This window comes from Mizuhopecten yessoensis, unplaced genomic scaffold, assembly GCF_002113885.1.
Source record: "Mizuhopecten yessoensis strain PY_sf001 unplaced genomic scaffold, ASM211388v2 scaffold716229, whole genome shotgun sequence".
Classification (NCBI taxonomy): domain Eukaryota; kingdom Metazoa; phylum Mollusca; class Bivalvia; order Pectinida; family Pectinidae; genus Mizuhopecten; species Mizuhopecten yessoensis.
In genome coordinates, this window is record NW_018480012.1 from 262,869 (window position 1) to 288,512 (window position 25,644).

General features: G+C 35.7%; 1 protein-coding gene across 1 annotated transcript in view; it reads left to right on the forward strand.

Annotated features, from left to right (window-relative positions):
- The first annotated feature begins 14,782 nt into the window (after positions 1-14,782).
- Positions 14,783-25,644, forward strand: part of LOC110442214 — a 25,168-nt gene continuing 14,306 nt past the window's right edge. Inside the window, exon 1 of the mRNA XM_021485707.1 lies at positions 14,783-15,285. Within this exon, the coding sequence (XP_021341382.1) occupies positions 14,783-15,285 (503 nt within the window). The remainder of the gene's footprint in view (positions 15,286-25,644) is intronic.

Genomic DNA, 25,644 nt, shown 5'->3' on the forward strand with positions numbered 1-25,644 from the left:
AACCATTGGTGGACATGGTGACGAGTGATCGACGTGTCCGATACTTACCTCACATCAACGATGAGAACAGGGAATCATTGGTGGACATGGTGACGAGTGATCGACGTGTCCGATACTTACCTCACATCAACGATGAGAACAGGGAACCATTGGTGGACATGGTGACGAGTGATCGACGTGTCCGATACTTACCTCACATCAACGATGAGAACAGGGAACCATTGGTGGACATGGTGACGAGTGATCGACGTGTCCGATACTTACCTCACATCAACGATGAGAACAGGGAACCATTGGTGGACATGGTGACGAGTGATCGACGTGTCCGATACTTACCTCACATCAACGATGAGAACAGGGAACCATTGGTGGACATGGTGACGAGTGATCGACGTGTCCGATACTTACCTCACATCAACGATGAGAACAGGGAACCATTGGTGGACATGGTGACGAGTGATCGACGTGTCCGATACTTACCTCACATCAACGATGAGAACAGGGAACCATTGGTGGACATGGTGACGAGTGATCGACGTGTCCGATACTTACCTCACATCAACGATGAGAACAGGGAACCATTGGTGGACATGGTGACGAGTGATCGACGTGTCCGATACTTACCTCACATCAACGATGAGAACAGGGAACCATTGGTGGACATGGTGACGAGTGATCGACGTGTCCGATACTTACCTCACATCAACGATGAGAACAGGGAACCATTGGTGGACATGGTGACGAGTGATCGACGTGTCCGATACTTACCTCACATCAACGATGAGAACAGGGAACCATTGGTGGACATGGTGACGAGTGATCGACGTGTCCGATACTTACCTCACATCAACGATGAGAACAGGGAACCATTGGTGGACATGGTGACGAGTGATCGACGTGTCCGATACTTACCTCACATCAACGATGAGAACAGGGAACCATTGGTGGACATGGTGACGAGTGATCGACGTGTCCGATACTTACCTCACATCAACGATGAGAACAGGGAACCATTGGTGGACATGGTGACGAGTGATCGACGTGTCCGATACTTACCTCACATCAACGATGAGTACAGGGAACCATTGGTGGACATGGTGACGAGTGATCGACGTGTCCGATACTTACCTCACATCAACGTTGAGTACAGGGAACCATTGGTAGTCATGGTGACGAGTGATCGACGTGTCCGATACTTACCTCACATCAACGATGAGTACAGGGAATCATTGGTGGACATGGTGACGAGTGATCGACGTGTCCGATACTGACCTCACATCAACGATGAGTACAGGGAATCATTGGTGGACATTGTGACGAGTGATTGACGTGTCCGATACTTACCTCACATCAACGATGAGAACAGAGAACCATCGGTGGACATGGTGACGAGTTATCGACGTGTCCGATACTCACCTCACATCAATGATGAGAACAGAGAATCATTGGTGGACATGGTGGCGAGTGATCGACGTCCGATACGGACCTCACATCAACGATGAGGACAGGGAATCATTGGGGGACATGGTGACGAGTGATAGACGTGTCCGATACTTACCTCCCATCAACGATGAGAACAGGGAACCATTGGTTGACATGGTGACGAGTGATAGACGTGTTTGATACTTACCTCACATCAAGGATGAGAACAGAAAACCCTTGGTGGACATGGTGACATAGGAATTAAACGTTTTCAAACCTATTTCATAACATTTTACCATACTGGTTCCTTTTTAGTCAACATCAATTGGTGGACATGGTGACATAGGAATTAAACGTTTTCAAACCTATTTCATAACATTTTACCATACTGGTTCCTTTTTAGTCAACATCAATTGGTGGACATGGTGACGAGGGATCGACGTGTCCGATAATTACCTCCCATCAACGATGAGAACAGAAAAACATTGGTGGACATGGTGACGAGGGATCGACGTGTCCGATACTGACCTCCAATCAATAATGAGAACAGCGAACCATTGGTGGACATGGCGACGAGTGATCGACGTGTGATACGGACCTCACATCAACGATGAGGACAGGGAATCATTGTTGGACATGGGGACGAGTGATCGACGTGTGATACGGACCTCACATCAACGATGAGAACAGGGAACCATTGGTGGACATGGTGACATAGGAATTAAACGTTTTCAAACCTATTTCATAACATTTTACCATACTGGTTCCTTTTTAGTCAACATCAATTGATAACCTCACGCACGTTTCTAATGTAAGCTAGAGGTAATTCCTAATATCAAATCAAACAAACGATTCGTTGACTGAATTGACCTATCAGGGCTCTTTAGGTCAGGATTTTGACCAAGTTAGTGACATGGACCTGTCTTGGTATCAAAGAGCACAGCCTAGCGGAGAGAGATGATTCTAAGGCAGGTAATCAAGTCTTATATTCCGCCAACCAGACACGATTTTATTATTAAAATGCAGTTGATACCCCAGGATGTTCGTGACGTGATATTATATTCTTTTGGGAGTAAAATACTTTTAGTTGTGTATCTGAATAAGGTAAAATCAGTTGGTCACGGCTTTTCTCTCTTTTTATCACAAATGATCTCATTTATTATATCTTATGTATTATGATGACGGACATATAGACTGATGGATTTGATAAACAAGTTTGATCGCGTCTACTTACAAGTCATTAAAGAGGACTTATATCATTAAATCATATGCATAATTAGTTGTTATGACAGAAGGAGGTCGTAACACCATATGTTTTAGAAACATGATATCGAACCGAGAACGTGATTAAGATTGCAAATGACAGAGAAAACTCACTAGAGAGGGTAATCAATAGTTTAAATCCAGAACGTGGACCTAATCACCAAGGAAACGTCTTCCGAGGATTATAATTGTCTCGGTGTAATAAGGGGGATTAGCAATGTGTCTATGATAATCATTTATGTACGTAGGTCCTAGTGTTTTCTTCTAGTTTGATGTGTTTTGTATGCACATTAAAAAGGACTCGGAATCCACAAACGGCAGTATAAGCTATCTAATCTCAATCACCATCTTATTACCACGGACATTAAACTTTGCATACTTATTCAATTCCATCATAGTAGGTCAGGCCTTATCAGTTTAAGCAAGTATGACATGATGGATATTTAAGAGAGAGTAGGTCTCCCATGAAGGATTTAAGCGATTAGGTCCGGCATGGTATATATCTAAGCGAGTAGGTCCGACATGATATATCTAAGCGAGTAGGGCCGACATGATATATCTAAACGAGTAGGTCCGCCATGATATATCTAAGCGAGTAGCTCCGACATGATCTATCTAAGCGAGCAGGTCCGACATGATATATCGAAGCGAGTAGGTCCGACATGATCTATCTAAGCGAGTAGGTCCGGCATGATATATCTAAGCGAATAGGTCCGACATGATATATCTAAGAAAGTAGGTCCGGCATGATATATCTAAGCGAGCAGGTCCGACATGATATATCTAAGCGAGTAGGTCCGGCATGATATATCTAAGCGAGCAGGTCCGACATGATATATCTAAGCGAGTAGGTCCGGCATGATGTATCTAAGCGAATAGGTCCGACATGATATATCTAAGCGAGTAGGTACGGCATGATATATCTAAGCGAATAGGTCCGACATGATATATCTAAGAAAGTAGGTCCGGCATGATATATCTAAGCGAGCAGGTCCGACATGATATATCTAAGCGAGTAGGTCCGGCATGATGTATCTAAGCGAATAGGTCCGACATGATATATCTAAGCGAGAAGGTCCGGCATGATATATCTAAGCGAGTAGGTCCGACATGATATATGTAATCGAGTAGGTCCGGCATGATATATCTAAGCGAATGGGTCCGACATGATATATCTAAGAAAGTAGGTCCGACATGATATATCTAAGCGAGCAGGTCCGACATGATATATCTAAGCGAGTAGGTCCGACACGATATATCTAAGCGAGTAGGTCCGGCATGATATATCTAAGCGAGTAGGTCCGACATGATATATCTAAGCGAATAGGTCCGACATGATCTATCTAAGCGAATAGGTCCGGCATGATATATCTAAGCGAGCAGGCCCGACATGATATATCTAAGCGAGTAGGTCCGACATGATATATCTAAGCGAGTAGGTCCGGCATGATATATCTAAGCGAGCAGGTCCGACATTATATATCTAAGCGAGTAGGTCCGACATGATATATCTAAGCGAGTAGGTCCGGCATGATATATCAAAGCGAATAGGTCCGACATGACATATCTAAGCGAGTAGGTCCGGCATGATATATCTAAGCGAATAGGTCCGACATGATATATCTAAGTGAGTAGGTTCGACATGATATATCTAAGCGAGTAGGTCCGACATGATATATCTAAGCGGGCAAGTCTCTCGTGATTGATTTAAGCGAGTGAGTCGCCTGTGATAAATTAAGCGAGTCCATCTGACATGATACATCTTAGCGAGTAGGTTTTTCGTCAATAATTAAACCGAGTAGTTCTGATAAGATAGATCAAAACGAGTAGGTCTTCCATGATATATCTAAGATGAAGGTATCTCGTGATAAATTAAGCGAGTTGGTCTGGCGTGATAAACCTTAGCGAGTAGGTCTCCTGTTAAATGTCTCATTCAAATGGCTCCCTAAAGGATGGTATAGTCACCCTTAATTTGAACCCCTTTATAAGTGATATTCAAATACGCCATTGGAACTTCGAAATTCAGACATTTCATTTGAAGATTTTAACATGTACTTTAGATAGTAATATGGTACATAGCGATGATATCGCAGTCGCTAATCAAGAGTTAAGGCTGATGTCGTCATAAAAATCGACACCAACATTATTTAAGCATTAAACTGCCGTCTTTGGAAAGTTATTGTCCTATAATTCTCACAGGATTACAGACAAACTGAATAACGTGCATTAGCGCGTCTTTTTTCAATTTGTCTGCAATCTTGTAGCAACTCACGTCACACATGAATCCTTGTATCAGTGCACTTGATGATATCAATACTGCCCTATCAGTTGGCATGTGTTAACCAGGTCCCTAGGTTGATCAGGACGATAGATATCAAGAGTGAATGACTACATACATTGATTGTAGCAATACGCTTAAGTTTGCCAGGCTACATACTCGGAGGCAGCATACATCAATACAATCCAACATCTTTTTCAGTAAGTAACAGTTGGGACTGGGTGAACAATCATAAAATATGATGTATAATCACCGATGTTAGTTACACATTAGAGGTTCAAAATTAATATTAGTGTGCACTTATAGAACTTATAAGCTGACGTTGGTTATCTTGTTAATGTTTTGTAATAAATATCCATATGTGTCTCATGTATTATTGTAGAGGATATTCACTGTTACAGGGGAGCTAACTATTGTACAACTCTAAATTATATTGGTTGACGACTGACGATTGAAGTGCAAATATTATTTCCCTTTGCCTGTTCAGGCGAACATTTTCACGCACACAATTATTGATATATGTTATGGTAAGAAAATCTATCTTTAGATGCGGTTTGGGGTTAAGCAATTGAAACTCTAAAGGTTTAGATTTCGCCATCCCATCCCATCCCTGTGAGTAATGACTGATAATATCTGCCACACCTGCAAAATGTTGAAATACCATTATCAACCTGTGTTTTGGTTTATTCCGCCCTGGGGTGAAACAGGGAAGTTGCATTTATGTCATAACTTAGCATTAGTCTGTCATGGGTTTGAGAATACGTCCTGTACAGTTTTCTAATTTATATTAATTACTCTTGTTTCCCTAGATGGAAGCAAGGGGCCTTGTTATGAGAGAAAAAATGATAAGCAGTATCTTATGAGTATTTGGCTTAGATTAAAGGAAATATTACATTTGTTTGCCTTATAAAAATATTCCGGTTTTAATTAATTTCGGTGCCTTTTGTATTTCCTTAAAAGCCAGTTATCAGTAGGAGTAGATTTTCCCCATCTGTTACATAAAAAATCATCGACGGAGGGATTTTTGTCAAGTATCTCAGAGCTGGAAATGATTTTTATCAAGTATCTCAGAGCTGGAAATGATTTCAGTATTCATTCAAAGTATAAGAATTGAAATAGCATGTCAATTAAAATATACTGCCTGCCTTCTCCGATATCTGTATACCATTTATCATTACCCAGACCTACAACTAAACTAAATTACATTGCTGCGAACCTGATGTCGGCTTATTAAAGTAGATTTGACAAGAAACAAATGTTGGAGCAAGTGTCAAAGTGGGCCGAAAAATTGTGACAAACAATCTACCTTTAATGTTTGCTTGCCAATGTCAAAGAATTGTGTATATCTGTTAATTTTGTCCACTATCTTTATTAGAAAATCTGTTTCTAAATTGCATTATCTATTTTTGGAAATCCAAAATAGTGATCACCTTCGTAAGCCTTATAACATAAGAGACACAAATGTGTTTGCGTTGTACTTACTAGATAATGTATTTTTATGTCCATTTAACATTTGTGATTGATTTGTATATGTATTGCTTTTTAAATAAATAATTTCATAACTGTTTAGGAAATTGTTTGTTACGTAATGCGATACAGCAATTACTGGCCTGAAACAAAGTAAGGATTGGAAGCATTCCTCTGTTTGTAACGCGACACGCGCGTAAATCAATCAGCAGTTACAACGAACGGTCAATCATAGAGTTATGCTTAACCAAGGTTTTGATATAAGCTTAACTTAAATTGTAGTCAACATAGGATCGTACTTTGCTAATGCTTCATGACAATGCTAATTGTAATAATTATTTACTACTTTATCCAATGATAGTACTCAGCTGAGTTTCATAAACATTGTAGGAAGACCAAGACATTTAAACATCGCCAATGTACAGCTGATGATAAGGCGAGTCATTGTACCAAGGGTGCTTTTATTTCATAAACTTTTAAGAGTTTTGGAATGACCTTTTAAAGCATAATTGTTCTGATATCGTTTACATTTAAAGAAATATTTTTCGACAATTTGGGCTTTTCGTATTTAAATATCAATTAGGTTTGCTAGGGAACAGGTAGACTATCTTTATTAACGTCTAGTTTGCTTAGAGAATTATACGCATTTTACAGGTTCGAAAGTTAGAACGTCGACCTGGTAACAAAACAGTATGTGTTTGAATGCATATGTTATAATTACAATACGAACATATATATGGTATTAATTTAGAAACATTTAGCTATTCAATATTGCCGATTATCTAACCCTATCCGTCAGGTAATTTCTTTGTCAATGTGAAATCAATTATATTGAGTTTTACGTATATGCAGGTCATTTAGAGAGTTTTCAAATTATGTATCATGTTTAAGTTAATATATTTGTAAAAGACACGATATTTATTTTTGAACCTTAACTAACGAGATTGGGATACATATGGTCAATATAACAACAAGTCTCTCCTAATACTGTTATCCATTTCAAAGACACTATCTCTGACAAACTTAAAGCGTCATAGGGATGACAACCTTTAGGAAACAATTCAAAAACATTAACCAATGCAAATTATAAAGAGCGTAAACGCTTGTATAACATGATATATTGAACTATTACCTGGAAAGTGGCTGCGGGATGGTAAAGCTGTATCTTCTCTGTAGATTAGTTGAATCTTTTAAAGTTGTAAAGTTTTAAAGTTTGTTTATTTTTCTTTTACATAATAGAAACAATGTAATTTAATGAAATTATTAGTTTGCAGTGTTCATTGTTTAGTGACGTTTCACAATAAATAGTGAATTTTGTTTTTGTGTTGATTACACCTTTTTAAGTCGTATATATATAAAGAGTTTAAAAAAGTAATGATTTATGCTGATTTTTATCTATTCTCAAGTATTGACAATGGGCGTCAGCCATTACGTTGTATTTGCTAATTATCCCACGAGGAGGCAAATAAATCATAATCTTCGTCACAACTTCGACATTTGGTTTCTTTCATAATAGGAAAATAGATGGAGATGATTCACATTAATCGGTATTTTTTGGGAGAAATAGCGTTACCAGTATAATATTGATGGATTTGATCGTCGGAAAATGGTGCAGGTAACTGCTGTAGTAACTGAGTTATCCCCCCATGTTTCACAGAATTAGGCAATTAGACGGTACACAAAGGTCTAGTGTTAACACCAACATCTGCTAATAATTGAGGGGCAGTTACAAACAGATACTGCAGACGGGAAAACGTGACATCCATAGCGTGTGTATATCGTTTCACTCGTTGTCAGACTCGTTAACAGGAAATAACACGGTTACTGGTATTGCACGTGCAGGTGAGAATAATTGAATGCAACCTTAGCTGCACTGGTCACACTGGTCACACTGTAAGATATATGCTGTCTGACACCACAGGCCGACATCTAAGCGCACAGATAGTCTAAAGTATGAGTTAAATGTCGGACAACACCTGGCTTGAGTATGCTACGATATGGTTTGGGTGTTACAGCTTTTGTGCTGTAGTCTCAAGTGATATCGTACTGTAAAAGAACATTGACAATATGGACAAATGACAAGAACAACAGCACTTGTACTCGCGTATCTACCGAAACCCGTCCAAGCATACTGGGTACCCTAATAAAGGAGGCAAATACAAACGAGAACAGAATGAGGCGGAGAACACACTACCACAACACTAATTAAAAGTCATTATGTTTTTCCGCTGGTGGTTATCAGATTTGATATAGGTTTTTATCCTCTTATATATGGAAATATATTGTTGAGCTGTCATCAATATCCCTAAACAAAGTGATGGAGAGAATATAATCCCCTCCATAGACGGACCTCGTCGCTGGTAATTGAAGATAGCCGACCTTATTATGATATTAATGATTTTTTTTTCTATTTCATGAACACTCGTATGAACGAACCCAATGCTTTAGAAATATGATAAAATAGAACGAATGTATTGAATAAAACGGAATGAATTAGATCGACGTGTCATGGTGTTTAAATTACGGAACTTAAAAACACTTAAAGCGTACTTCAGTTTAAACTTATTCAATATATACAATGTATAAGGAAAAAAAAGAAGTACCCTGAAATGTACGTAAGTTTTTCACATTCATTACAGCTTTTGTTTCAATCGATGGTTGAAACTTTACTTAAGCTACAAGAATGATTGTGGTGTATGGTATCATAGATACGATGACGTATTTTGACAAAAACAAATCTAATAAAATATTATTTAAGAAGGTATGATATCGTGTTAACATCCTTATTTTTCTATCAAGCTTCGATATGTATGTTTTCTAAGCATGCTAGTCTTGTATCCTCATAAACAATAATTGCAACCAAATTAACAGGTTAAGTTTGTGGATATATTTCAAGGAATGATATTACATAAATCTTAACTATATTCTACTGTAGTGCTACAAGCCAAAAAAATTAAAACAAGTTTTATAATGCTACCGATTGAAATTTTGAGAGATCGTAAAATCGAATTGAGTTTTTGTATGTTGGTTAAGTTTGTGGATATATTTCAAGGAATGATATCACATAAATCTTAACTATATTCTACTGTAGTGCTACAAGACAAAAAAATTAAAACAAGTTTTATAATGCTACCGATTGAAATTTTGAGAGATCGTAAAATCGAATTGAGTTTTTGTATGTTGGTTAAGTTTGTGGATATATTTCAAGGAATGATATCACATAAATCTTAACTATATTCTACTGTAGTGCTACAAGCCAAAAAAATTAAAACAAGTTTTATAATGCTACCGATTGAAATTTTGTGAGATCGTAAAATCGAATTGCATAATTATTATGATTGATAATTGATAATGATTTTTTAAAATAGTAAAAGTCAAAGTATTGAACCCTGACAAATTCTAGCCGTGAAGTCAATCCAATAAGATGGACTGTTAAGTTACTTTGTTTTCTGATTGTTAATTTAACTTCTAAACCATTACAGAAATGTTCCCTTTATCTATTATGCTTAAACAAATCGTGTGCCAGCGCAAAAATGCTCGAAGTATCTCTTTGGATGCAAGGGGGCGTGCATGCCACCTTTCCTGCCGAGCACATTTAAATCCAAAAGATAGGTGGTGCTATTTGGGGGATATATGAGCGATGCCGAGCAAACTTTTAATGTCAAGAATTTTGGCCCTACCACCTTACAATTATGCCGAATGAATACTTGTATATTATTTTTTTGGCGTAGTGGGTTGGTTTTATTTTGTTTAACGTCCTATTAACAGCTAAGGTTATTTAAGGATGTCCCTTCATGTGTTGTGTAAGCGCGCATGTGTGTATGTGTGCCGGATATAGGGTATGTTGGTGTACTTGCCTCCTTGTGATAGCGCGGATCTGATGCCGACTTTCCTTCCCCCGCCCCTAAAAATTTAAAACCATCGATCTTAGAAATAGACATGATCGTGAATAAACATAAAACAGGTAGCTGTTCCGAAAAAATATTATGACATAAATTAATAAACATTCAAATATCGTCAGGTGGAAATATAGAAGTCACATCACATTCGAGACAAACGTACAATTAATTCAACGCATTGAATGCTTCCATAGCACAGTGAGGAAGGCAATGCAGGGAAAACATACTAGAACAATAACGTGCAATTTGAATTACCCGGCGCCTTCTCAACTCGAGACATATTGTTTATCGCATACCCATTCCGTTAAGGGAGGAAAGAGAACGAAATATAAAGGAATGAAGATTGATCCTGTCATTAGTGGTCAAAGCTTCTAAAGTTTGGTTTTTAGTAGCCAGCGGTCATGGTCGACCATTGTTGAAGAAGCCTGGAATGGACAAGGAGGAGTTGAAGAACTACCGCCCAGTATCAAATCTGTCTTTTCTGTCTAAGATCTTTGAAAATGTTATGTCCCGGCGTTTAGAGGTTCATATCCATGCAAACAGTCTTCATGACAACCTGTAATCGGCCTACCGCATGGAACACTCTACTGGGATGGCCCTCCTACCTGTACATACTGACATAGCTTCTGCATTGGATAACAGGTGCAGAGTGGTGATTGTCATGCTGAACTTGTCAGCTGCATTTGACGTCATCGACCAAGGCATACTTTATAAACGTCTGGAGTACTCTTATGGAGTGACTGATACCGTACTATGCTGATACAGTCTTATCTGAGTGAACAATGACAGTGTGCTGCCATCGGATCTACCACCTCACATGGTAAAGTACCAGATTTCGGGGTTCCTCCAGGGTCGGTGTTAGGACCACAAAATATTACCTGTACTGCAAACCGATCGGAGAGATCTGTGGTCGCCATAGCCTTCGCTATCATTGCTATGCTGATGGCACACAAATGCACATGGTCATCAAACCACAGGACAGTTGGGATACAATTTCAGAAAATCTGAAAGCTTGTCTGACAAATAAACAGATAAATTAATAATGAATAAATAAAGCTTAATCAGGAAAAGACGGAACTAATCATCTTTTCCTCAATGTGTCAGCAAACAATGGCTCTCCAGCTCAAGGTCGGTGCCAGAACTATAGAGACTCTCCCAGATGTTAAAAACCTAGGTGTATACTTTGATAGAACGCTATTGCCAAATCCTGTTACTATCAGATCATGAACATCGACTGTATCCGGCAGTTTATAACTTCAGATGCATGCAATATTTTGGTGCATTCACTTGTTACCTCTCGGTTGGATTATGGTAACGCCCTGCTCTGTGGTATATCTGAAAAGCTAACTAGTCATCTGTAGAGGGCCCAGAACACTGCAGCACGGCTGGTTTCTCGTACTCGAAAGAGAGAGAGAGAGAGCACATCACACCTGTGCTATATTCATTGCACTCGTTACCTGTACGGTACAGGTCGCAGTACAAAATACAAGGCACTGAATGGAACAACTGCCCAGGAGCTTGTTACTCTGCATCAGCCGTCACGATCACTGCGGTCGGAGTCTGAATCATTGTTGTGTTTCCCAAAATCTTGTACTGTGACCTATGGAAACCGGTCCTTTGGGAGGGTTTTGGCCACGTTGTGGAATAGCTCACCATCTGCTATAAGAAAGTCAAATACCCTTGCCAAATTCAAGAGGGACATCAAAACTCACCTTTTTACATCTGCATTTCATTCTCTTTGCAAAGACGTCATGTAAATACCACCTTTTTTTTATTCATTTATGTGCACATTGCGATGATTATCTGCTTGCTTAATGTATAAAAGTGACTGTAAGTATTTGTTTTTGTTTCACAATTATAGCTAATACTATTATCCATATGTTGTAAAGCGCTTTAGAGTAATTTTAGTAATAGGGCGCTACATAAATGTTGTATATTATCATTATTATCATTATGGTAAAAGAGCTAATAGGTATAAGGAATTATGACCATCATGTGCGAATATTATATAAAAACGATATTCCTTCAAAACAGGCGGATTTCCCCCTTAAAGTAAGTGTTGATCACTAGTTTGGTTGTATTCTCAGCTAGGTTCTGAGATGTCACACTGTGGCGATTTTAAGTAAACGATTATTGTTCTTCAATTGTTCATTTCAGGATATATAGGGGACTACTAGACTCTAATCGAGTGTGTTCTGTCCTCATGTCTCAATCAGCCATGGCTACTCATGTAATGGTGTATTGAGAACAAGCTTGACAGATATGTGATTTTTCCGAGAGTCGGGGAGGGCGGAAAACGCACAGGCGTTTTCAACAATATATTATAACCAATGAACGTTTGTTGTGAAATAAGAGTTCGGAGAAAGAATGCGATACGACATGATATCAACAAAGGAATTTGAAGAACATGTATGTAAACTATTTGTATGTACGCGGGGACCCACTTATGAAAGGACAGGTTCGCGTCAATAGGACATTACAAATGACACGTAAAGGGAGATTGTATTACAATGATACAACGAGCGTACAAATGATAGAAATGGTGAAATTAAAGTACGCATTGATTGCAGCGTTCAATAATTGATACAAAAGTTCGTTCAAATACAGACGATGACGGGGCGCAAAAGTGTCGACACTACATAAAATGTGGCGCACTCCAAGAGCTGTGTAGAGAGGGTGCAAACACCTCCAGTAGTGAAGAATCTAACTCAGGCATTCTAACGTTGTTTGAACGTTTTTGATGACCTTACTCATTGGTATTTATAATTTACGTGCTTATTGGTGTTGTGCCATTACGTCATTTTCAACAGGTTGGATCTAATCTGATTTTATGTTTTTTCTCTCTATTTACTTGGGGGGGGGNTGCGAGAAAACTGTCCTGATCTTTCGTGGAGATGAAATTCATTTTTTTTTTAATTCATTTTAGATTTTAAAATTTGCTGTAAGCCGTAATATACCGCTGATTAAGACGCCCTCTCTCTCGTTTTAGAACGGATTTTTTCTGTGTTTAATTCGCCTTCAGTTGTTTACCAGTACTATAATGGTGATATCCATCGTACACTCGGGGTTCTTTCCAGTGTAAAACACCATCACAAATAGAGGCATAATGGATGACTTTAATTAACTTTATTTGTTTAACTCAAATTCTTCATTAATTTTCAAAAAGAAAGCGAGCTTTATGCAGATTTTCTATTTTAATTTGAAATTAACTAAATAGAGTTAACAATGGCATTAAGTGTAAAACTTACTTCTACAATTTATAACATTTTCAGGAGTTAAAATATGAAGGCAGGTCGCGCAGGATTTGTTTGAACCGATACGCTTGCTAATTTACATACAGTGTATTACATTATAAAAGCGATATCATCTTTTCTAAATTGATATTATCCATTACAACCAGTATTATGGTATGGTTCGAGTTGGTTTTATTTTGATTGCTTGTAAAAGTAATCACTTGAAAAAATAATCTTTCAAACGTACTCAATGTGTTAATTAAGTGGTTAAAACTCACTTTATAAGCTAAAGGTATCCCACACCCATGTTCAACTTGTCCTTTTGGTCAAAGACGAAGATATGAAGATATACCCCCCCCCCTGTGGTAGTCGTCTATAGAACTACTGAATCTTGCTTTTCTACAATGTTATAACCTTAAAAATTGAAAGAAAGTTCGCTACAATTCTTGTAAGAACGACCAATAATAATACCCGAAATCACGATACAATACTCGAAAACACGATATTAACCCTGTAAGCAGAATACAATACTTAACGCTGTACAATACTCGTAAACACGATAGAATACCCGTTAACCTGATACAACACTCGTTAACACAATACAATACTCGTAAACACGATAGAATACCCGTTAACATGATACAACACTCGTTAACACAATACAATACTCGTAAACAAGATACAAACCCGATAAGATACCTGTATACAAGGTACAATACTCGTAAACACGATAGAATACTCGTAAACATGATACAATACTCGTAAACACGATACAATACTCGTTAACACGATACAATACTCGTAAACACGATACAATACTCGTAAACACGATACAATACTCGTAAACTAGATACAATACTCGTAAACATGATACAATACTCGTAAACACGATACAATACTCGTAAACAAGATACAATACTCGTAAACATGATACAATACTCGTAAACACGATACAATACTCGTAACAATCAATGAAGTTTCATGAAGCTGAGGACTGTTGATAGGCTGGGCTTTGATCCCAGCTATAACGGATCGATACCTACTACTTCACGTGTTAAATTATATGACGATATTTATAGTGATACTTGCTGGCATCGAGTTACCTGATGCGTGTCTTGTTGTGAAAATCAACACATCAGTTTCCGTGTTTTGCAGTGTACAGTTTCGGTTTCTTCAGATTTTTTTTTTTATCTTTTGTTTTAATACGAAACACTTTTAAAATGACTTACGAAAATGGATATGATCTACCCGTGTTTGGTCTTGACAATGGCTCGTTTTATGCGCTTCATATATTGGCGATAACATGCATTTTTCTGAGTTTGTGTTCTGCCCTGTTCATTATAATAGCTTCCGTAAAACAACATGGATTGCGGACATTCTTCACCTGGTCAAAAAGCGAGAGGGTTGTCGTCTATCTTGCTATGTGCGATGCCTGTTTCAACATCTGCCATTCGCTTGACCATCTTCACATCATTCTGACTCAAGACCACGTCAAACCAGCCTCTCTCTGCAAGTTTTACAGTGTCAACATTGTCGAGTTCGTGTTCGCTCAAACTTTGATGGTCAATGCTGTAGCCATCAACGTGTTTGTACTGATATATTTTGGAAAGAACATTGACTTTGGAAAGCGTGATTGGCGTTTGTTGCTATGGACGTTTGGAACTCCCTTCCTGATCGCCATGGTACTCTTATTGACGGGACAACTTGGACCATCAGGGGCATAGTAAGTAAGGTTATTGTTGTACCGGTAAAACAGACATTGTGATTTACTCATAATCTCGACTAAAATTACATCCTTAACGCATCGTCTCAATCTCTCTTTTAAATTTCGTTACAATTATTAAATTAAAGTATCGTTTTTGCATTTACTATTTCACTTCGATGTTCATTGCATAACATTTTAACAACATTTATGACATTTTTAATTTCAAAGACTGATTTGACGAATTATTATGTTTGGTATTATGAAACCCTGAATTTGCATATCTTTAAAATTAACAAAGCTGTCCAATTGATGCTTATATGATGCAAGTGTGGCGAGAAAAGCAGAACCATGTGAAACACTGCTATGATTGTTTTACCGATGTTAATATTCATTGAGAAATGCTTAACACTCAGGTCATGCGTCATGTATATGGCGGTGGGGTGCTTTTATTCCTTTATTGTTCAAGCGCCTTGAATATGGTATGTCTACAGTATGACGCATGTCCCTGAATCCCTGAATCCAGTCTAGGTTGGCTGATTGATGTTACAAGTAAACTGGGCGTTAACATGCTGCAAATTTATATTTGCAACGATAAAACCACAATCATACATCCGCAAATTTGTAAACGCAGGTATTCTTTAATTTTATTCAATTTGATATAATATGAAATCCAAGAAAATTGATGAAACAATGAGTAGTTCTTTTGCAAAAATGAAAGAAAAAGCTCTACGATAATTTGTAAATATAGTTGGTTTAAACATAATGCACTTAGCGTTTTAAATACAGACAACACAATGAACAGGTCACACCGCATATGGATATATAGCTTAGCCTCAAGGATGGTTTGAGTTGATCATTGGTTTATTTCTAAACACTTTCAGTCAATTGAACAACCAATTGCGCTTTAACAAATAGATCTTAAAGTTGCTACATTACAACATAACATCTTATGGTATAGAAAACAAAAACACATGAAATTTCAGCCGATAGATGGAATAATAGCAGATTAACGATCTGCCGTTGTATAGTGTAAGCTGAATGTAGACTGAGAACACCATGAGCAACTCAGCGAGAGCAACATTGATCTACATACTTGTAGAAAACAAAAATAAGATATGTTTTGAATTCGTTATCTTCATTTGTCAATATTTAGCTCAGTACGGCTGAATTTACTCCAGTATATTTCTGCATTTTAATAAGTAGTAAGAGATGTTTCAAGGTTTCAAATATGTACCTTTTTATGAAATCAACCTTGTCCGTCTGTTTGTTTTTCTTTTTTTCCCCTTTCAAATTTAATGGGCATGTTTGTTTTAATGTTTTTACATATTTTAAATGTAGTGCTCTTAACTATTAAAAAGAGAGACATATCGACATATATATGTATTTTTTAATTACTTTGTCGGATATACCTGAAAGAATATCTTCTTGATTGTACTGATACATGGAATGCTAAGCCATGTAACTGTGCTAGTTTACGAACATTTGGAATACTGATATATCAGGAAGTAGTGTATATGATATCAATGTATGAATTATTGAATTAGAAATGAAGTAGTGTATATGATATCGATGTATGAATTATTGAATTACCAATGAAGTAGTGTATATGATATCATTGTATGAATTATTGAATTACCAATGAAGTAGTGTGTATGATATCAATGTATGAATTATTGAATTACAAATGAGGTAGTGTATATGATATCAATGTATGAATTATCGAATTACCAATGAAGTAGTGTGTATGATATCAATGTATGAATTATTGAATTACCAATGAAGTAGTGTATATGATATCAATGTATGAACTATTGAATTACCACTGAAGTAGTGTATATGATATCAATGTATGAATTATTGAATTACCAATGAAGTAGTGTATATGATATCAATGTATGAATTATTGAATTACCAATGAAGTAGTGTATATGATATCAATGTATGAATTATTGAATTACCAATGAAGTAGTGTATATGATATCAATGTATGAATTATTGAATTACCAATGAAGTAGTGTATATGATATCAATGTATGAATTATTGAATTACCAATGAAGTAGTGTATATGATATCAATGTATGAATTATTGAATTACCAATGAAGTAGTGTATATGATATCAATGTATGAATTATTGAATTACCAATGAAGTAGTGTATATGATATCAATGTATGAATTATTGAATTACCAATGAAGTAGTGTATATGATATCAATGTATGAATTATTGAATTACCAATGAAGTAGTGTATATGATATCAATGTATGAATTATTGAATTACCAATGAAGTAGTGTATATGATATCAATGTATGAATTATTGAATTACCAATGAAGTAGTGTATATGATATCAATGTATGAATTATTGAATTACCAATGAAGTAGTGTATATGATATCAATGTATGAATTATTGAATTACCAATGAAGTAGTGTATATGATATCAATGTATGAATTATTGAATTACCAATGAAGTAGTGTATATGATATCAATGTATGAATTATTGAATTACCAATGAAGGAGTGTATATGATATCAATGTATGAATTATTGAATTACAAATGAAGGAGTGTATATGATATCAATGTATGAATTATTGAATTGCCAATGAAGTAGTGTATATGATATCAATGTATGAATTATTGAATTACAAAGGAGTAGAGTATATGATATCAATGTATGAATTATTGAATTGCCAATGAAGTAGTGTATATGATATCAATGTATGAATTATTGAATTACAAATGAAGGAGTGTCAGGTGTTGGAGAGATAATCTCCGACCAGTGAATTAGGGTACTTAAAAAAACCTGTATATGTAATGTCTTCTCTCCGATGCGTTGTAAAACACAAGGAAATAAAGAATCTGAATCTGAATTTACCTATCCATTCGTCGAGCAGGTAGACACACCCGCGTGTGTGTGATTGCAGTATGGCAGACTATGTCAAAACGCCAAGTACGAAACACATGCAGCTCTTTTAGTTTATTTCCTTTCTTAATACTGATGGCTACATGATTTCATTGTTCATCTATTTTTATAACTTATTAAAAGTTGTCATCTTTATTAAACTTTTATTCTTCTCTCATCTACTATCCGCGATAATTGCAGTGCTCGTACTATCTGTCGTCCAACCTGAACAAACATTGACGATGTCGGTCGAACCTTGGATTCGTCAAATACCATGTATTCCTCGAACACCATGCATTCCCCGAACTATTGATCTGGACCCTACACGTTAGAGTTAGCGGGGTTTTACTGTATACAATTTTTCACGGTTTAAATTCATAATAGTATATTATGCGTTAAAATTTATGGTATTACTTAATTTGTTATTTTAAATGTTGATACTATATAGTAATATAGTACAGTTCCAAAACAATGGTGTCGAATGTAACGTAAAGCAGCCTCCTACACTTTTGTGTACTAGGCTATAGTGTGGAATGTCACGTAAAGTAGCCTGCTACAACTTTGTTTACTAGGCTCTGGTGTGGAATGTCACGTAAAGTAGCCTGCTACAACTTTGTTTACTAGGCTCTGGTGTGGAATGTCACGTAAAGTAGCCTGCTACAACTTTGTTTACTAGGCTCTGGTGTGGAATGTCACGTAAAGTAGCCTGCTACAACTTTGTTTACTAGGCTATGATGTGGAATGTCACGTAAAGTAGCCTGCTACAACTTTGTTTACTAGGCTCTGGTGTGGAATGTCACGTAAAGTAGCCTGCTACAACTTTGTTTACTAGGCTATGATGTGGAATGTCACGTAAAGTAGCCTGCTACAACTTTGTTTACTAGGCTCTGGTGTGGAATGTCACGTAAAGTAGCCTGCTACAACTTTGTTTACTAGGCTATGATGTGGAATGTCACGTAAAGTAGCCTGCTACAACTTTGTTTACTAGGCTCTGGTGTGGAATGTCACGTAAAGTAGCCTGCTACAACTTTGTTTACTAGGCTATGATGTGGAATGTCACGTAAAGTAGCCTGCTACAACTTTGTTTACTAGGCTCTGGTGTGGAATGTCACGTAAAGTAGCCTGCTACAACTTTGTTTACTAGGCTATGATGTGGAATGTCACGTAAAGTAGCCTGCTACAACTTTGTTTACTAGGCTCTGGTGTGGAATGTCACGTAAAGTAGCCTGCTACAACTTTGTTTACTAGGCTATGATGTGGAATGTCACGTAAAGTAGCCTGCTACAACTTTGTTTACTAGGCTCTGGTGTGGAATGTCACGTAAAGTAGCCTGCTACAACTTTGTTTACTAGGCTATGATGTGGAATGTCACGTAAAGTAGCCTGCTACAACTTTGTTTACTAGGCTCTGGTGTGGAATGTCACGTTAAGCAGCCTGCTACACCTTTGTGTACGAGGCTGTGTTGTCGAATGGTGTGGCAGTTATACGGAGGTAACTCAAAATTTCAAGATAATAACTCGAAATTTCAAGATAATAACTCGAAAATTCGAATTACTAACTCGACATTTCACGATAATAACTCAAAATTAATAACTGTTCAAACCAGAATCTGTTCAATCTGGACCATTGTGTAAACCGGAAAACGTATTTGGTTTTTTAATTTTATAACTTTAACTTCGAATTCATTCTGTAAACCGGCTCTGTTTCCTGGTCTAATATCTTCTTAAAATTAATAAATATACCCTCTGTGAACCGGCATCAAAACACGTTCTATTCTATGTCAATCCTTATTACCAGACAGGAAAGTTCAGAGTTGACCAGTCATTTTCAACTCTCCTGAACATCATAATACATTATTTTTATAATTATTTTTCATATCGATGGCGATAATTGAAATTGCAAACGAATATCTCTTGTGAATATTATCTATTTCTTTGTAATTTTTGTTAGTGAAAGTTGGAAATGAACAAAATTAGAGCAGAACGTGATGTAGATTAACAGAAAGTATATTAAATACTGTACATGAATAATTTTCCTGAGTTTAATCAATGATGTAAAATAATTAAAGACTAAATTTGGCCGGTTTACACAAAGACCGAATTGGGCAGAATCTGCTTTAAATAATATCCAAAGTAAATCAAGTTGTGTTAAATTATTAAGCTTTAATACATTTTAAAATGCCCAAGATTGCACCAAAGCGCTTCTAGATTCCAATCATGGGTAATATGAATCTTCTAGATGGGCTTTGCGTTTTAGGCTAAACCAGTATATCTGTATTGACCATGCATGCTCATATTAAGAAAAATATCCAAAAATAAGTATTCATTTATTTGTATTCCTACAGCTTCGGGAGGCATCGTTCCCCTCCCTCCCCCCTAAGCCCCGGCGTTGCTTCGCCCCTGGACCACCTTCCTAAACGCCAGGTCGCACCACTTTATAAAAATCCTTATCTTGAAATTTCGAGTTAGTTAGTCGAAATTTCGAGTTATTATCTTGAAATTTCGAGTAATTATCTTGAAATTTTGAATTATTATCTTGAAATGTCGGGTTATTGTCTTGAAATTTCTAGTTAGTAAGTCGAAATTTCGAGTTATTATCTGGAAATTTCGAGTTATTATCTTAAAATAACGAGTTATTATCTGGAAATTTCGAGTTATTATCTTAAAATAACGAGTTATTATCTTGAAATTTCGAGTTATTATCTTGAAATTTTGAATTATTATCTTGAAATGTCGGGTTATTGTCTTGAAATTTCTAGTTAGTAAGTCGAAATTTCGAGTTATTATCTGGAAATTTCGAGTTATTATCTTAAAATAACGAGTTATTATCTGGAAATTTCGAGTTATTATCTTAAAATAACGAGTTATTATCTTGAAATTTCGAGTTATTATCTTGAAATTTCGAGTTAGTAAGTCGAAATTTCGAGTTATTATCTTCATTAACACGAAAAAACATGTTTTACCCTCCATGGCCCTCATGCTCTTCCGTACAATTACCTGGTTGATAACATAAATAGAAATGATAACATTAATAGAAATGATAACATAAATAGAAATGATAACATTAATAGAAATGATAACATTAATAGAAATGATAACATAAATACAAATGATAACATTAATAGAAATGATAACATAAATAAAAATGTTAGCATAAATAGAATTGTTATGCTAGAGACGAAATATAAATACATGCAGTTATGATGTATTACAAGAACCTAAGGGACTAAAACAGTTTTACTTAACAAGTCTATGTAAGCGCACAGTGATGACAAGGTTGTTCTATCAAACATCCGTAAATCTCTCTGTTAAATGTCACCTCAAAGCTGTCGGGTATTTTGTTCAGTTCAACTGAATGATGAAGTATTTCGTTTGACTACGTTCTTTCGTCGCCGACAACCAGTGCTTAAGAGAATGTAATCACCCATGAACATTGATGCTACACATGCTGATTTCCTAAAGCATTGGTTGGATTATAATGAAGGAAATCAATTATTTGTGACCGCATCCTCTTATCTATTCTTTTAAAATGAATAAATTATCTGTAATTGCGCCTTTGAAGTGAACGAAATATACCACTTATTGACTCAGTGCACATATCTTACATAAACTAAGTAGAGAGATTTACATTTACTGAGTACAGATACCATTTATTGACTCAGTGCACATATTTTACTTAAACTAAATAAAGAGATTTACATTTACTGAGTACAAATACCATTTATTGACTCAGTGCACATATTATACATAAACTAAGTAGAGAGATTTACATTTACTGAGTACAGATACCATTTATTGACTCAGTGCACATATTATACATGAACTAAATAAAGAGATTTACATTTACTGAGTACATATACCACTTATTGACTCAGTGCACATATTATATATAAACTAAGTAGAGAGATTTACATTTACTGAGTACAGATACCATTTATTGACTCAGTGCACATATTATACATAAACTAAGTAGAGAGATTTACATTTACTGAGTACAGATACCATTTATTGACTCAGTGCACATATTATACATAAACTAAGTAGAGAGATTTACATTTACTGAGTACAGATACCATTTATTGACTCAGTGCACATATTATACATAAACTAAGTAGAGAGATTTACATTTACTGAGTACAGATACCATTTATTGACTCAGTGCACATATTATACATAAACTAAGTAGAGAGATTTACATTTACTGAGTACAGATACCATTTATTGACTCAGTGCACATATTATACATAAACTAAGTAGAGAGATTTACATTTACTGAGTACAGATACCATTTATTGACTCAGTGCACATATTATACATAAACTAAGTAGAGAGATTTACATTTACTGAGTACAGATACCATTTATTGACTCAGTGCACATATTATACATAAACTAAGTAGAGAGATTTACATTTACTGAGTACAGATACCATTTATTGACTCAGTGCACATATTATACATAAACTAAGTAGAGAGATTTACATTTACTGAGTACAGATACCATTTATTGACTCAGTGCACATATTATACATAAACTAAGTAGAGAGATTTACATTTACTGAGTACAGATACCATTTATTGACTCAGTGCACATATTATACATAAACTAAGTAGAGAGATTTACATTTACTGAGTACAGATACCATTTATTGACTCAGTGCACATATTATACATAAACTAAGTAGAGAGATTTACATTTACTGAGTACAGATACCATTTATTGACTCAGTGCACATATTATACATAAACTAAGTAGAGAGATTTACATTTACTGAGTACAGATACCATTTATTGACTCAGTGCACATATTATACATAAACTAAGTAGAGAGATTTACATTTACTGAGTACAGATACCATTTATTGACTCAGTGCACATATTATACATAAACTAAGTAGAGAGATTTACATTTACTGAGTACAGATACCATTTATTGACTCAGTGCACATATTATACATAAACTAAGTAGAGAGATTTACATTTACTGAGTACAGATACCATTTATTGACTCAGTGCACATATTATACATAAACTAAGTAGAGAGATTTACATTTACTGAGTACAGATACCATTTATTGACTCAGTGCACATATTATACATAAACTAAGTAGAGAGATTTACATTTACTGAGTACAGATACCATTTATTGACTCAGTGCACATATTATACATGAACTAAATAAAGAGATTTACATTTACTGAGTACATATACCACTTATTGACTCACTGCACATATTATATATAAACTAAGTAGAGAGATTTACATTTACTGAGTACAGATACCATTTATTGACTCAGTGCACATATTATACATAAACTAAGTAGAGAGATTTACATTTACTGAGTACAGATACCATTTATTGACTCAGTGCACATATTATACATAAACTAAGTAGAGAGATTTACATTTACTGAGTACAGATACCATTTATTGACTCAGTGCACATATTATACATAAACTAAGTAGAGAGATTTACATTTACTGAGTACAGATACCATTTATTGACTCAGTGCACATATTATACATGAACTAAATAAAGAGATTTACATTTACTGAGTACATATACCACTTATTGACTCAGTGCACATATTATATATAAACTAAGTAGAGAGATTTACATTTACTGAGTACATATACCATTTATTGACTCAGTGCACATATTATACATAAACTAAGTAGAGAGATTTACATTTACTGAGTACAGATACCATTTATTGACTCAGTGCACATATTATACATGAACTAAATAAAGAGATTTACATTTACTGAGTACATATACCACTTATTGACTCAGTGCACATATTATATATAAACTAAGTAGAGAGATTTACATTTACTGAGTACATATACCATTTATTGACTCAGTGCCCATATTATACATAAACTAAGTAGAGAGATTTACATTTACTGAGTACAGATGCGATTTATTGACTCAGTGCACATATTATACATAAACTAAACAAATAGATCATACATGAACTGAGAACAGAGGTCCTGCATGAACTAACTAAAGTTATAATGTTCTAAGTACGGAGATATCATAATTATGATTCTCAATTTATGTTTCTAAATAAAAACTTATTATTTACCACAATTATGAAACAAGTAATTTCAACTTATATTAATCATATTTGAGGGCCCCGTTGTTTGCGAACAGGGGGTCTTAGGCAGGTAACCCCCTCCCTTTTCTTGTCCAATCGGGGAAGCGAACGTCGCCTGCTTTGATGAAAGACGAGTGTTTAATCCACTGCGCCACCAAAACACCCAATTATTTGAATTTCTTTATTTTGATTTTCATAAATAGACACGCATTTATTAACCAAAAACAGATAACAACCATGAAACGAGTTTGAGCTTTGTGTGAAATGACATATATCCAATAATCTTACGGTCTTCTTTCATAACAAGTAGAGAACGGATAATTATATCTGAAATCAATATCAGTGAATGGACGTGTAATGATAAATAACGAGACACAATTCTTCCGCCCACACAAGAGATAAACCTTGTTATAACGTGCTTTTCGAGCAGCCTCGAAACTTTAGCCGATATACTGATAACATGTTTGCGCAAAGATATGTCTGGTGTAATGGTTATCCCATAGTACATGCTAAAATTTACTGTTTCGAGTTGTGTCAATGGTATAAGTATACGGTTTTTCAAGGAAATTCTTTTTTCCGACTGATGTAAATGTTCACGCATTTTTGTGGTTTAAACGTCATTTTCCCTATGTCCTTCCACATGTTAAGGTTGTTTGAATCCTACTGGTGGTAAAATTTGTCAAGAGTGGTACTAATAGGTGTATCAATAAGAGTGGTACTGATATGTGTATTAATAAGAGTGGTACTGGTAGGTGTATCAATAAGAGTGGTACTGATATGAGTGTTAATATGAGTGGTACAGATTGGTGTATTAAAAAGAGTGGTGCTGATAGGTGTGTTAATATGAGTGGTACTTATAGGTGTATCAATAAGAGTGGTATATATACTGATATGTGAATTAATAAGAGTGGTACTGATATGTGAATTAATAAGAGTGGTACTGATATGTGTATCAATAAGAGTGAAACTGATAGGTGTATCAATAAGAGTGGTACTGATATGTGTGTTAATATGAGTGGTACAGATTGGTGTATTAAAAAGAGTGGTGCTGATAGGTGTGTTAATATGAGTGGTACTTATAGGTGTATCAATAAGAGTGGTATATATACTGATATGTGAATTAATAAGAGTGGTACTTATATGTGAATTAATAAGAGTGATACTGGCATGTGAATTAATAAGAGTGGTACCTATAGGTGTATTAATAAGAGTGGTACTGATATGTGAATTAATAAGAGTGGTACTGATATGTGAATTAATAAGAGTGATACTGATATGTGAATTAATAAGAGTGGTACTTATAGGTGTATCAATAAGAGTGGTACTGATATGTGAATTAATAAGAGTGGTACTGATATGTGAATTAATAAGAGTG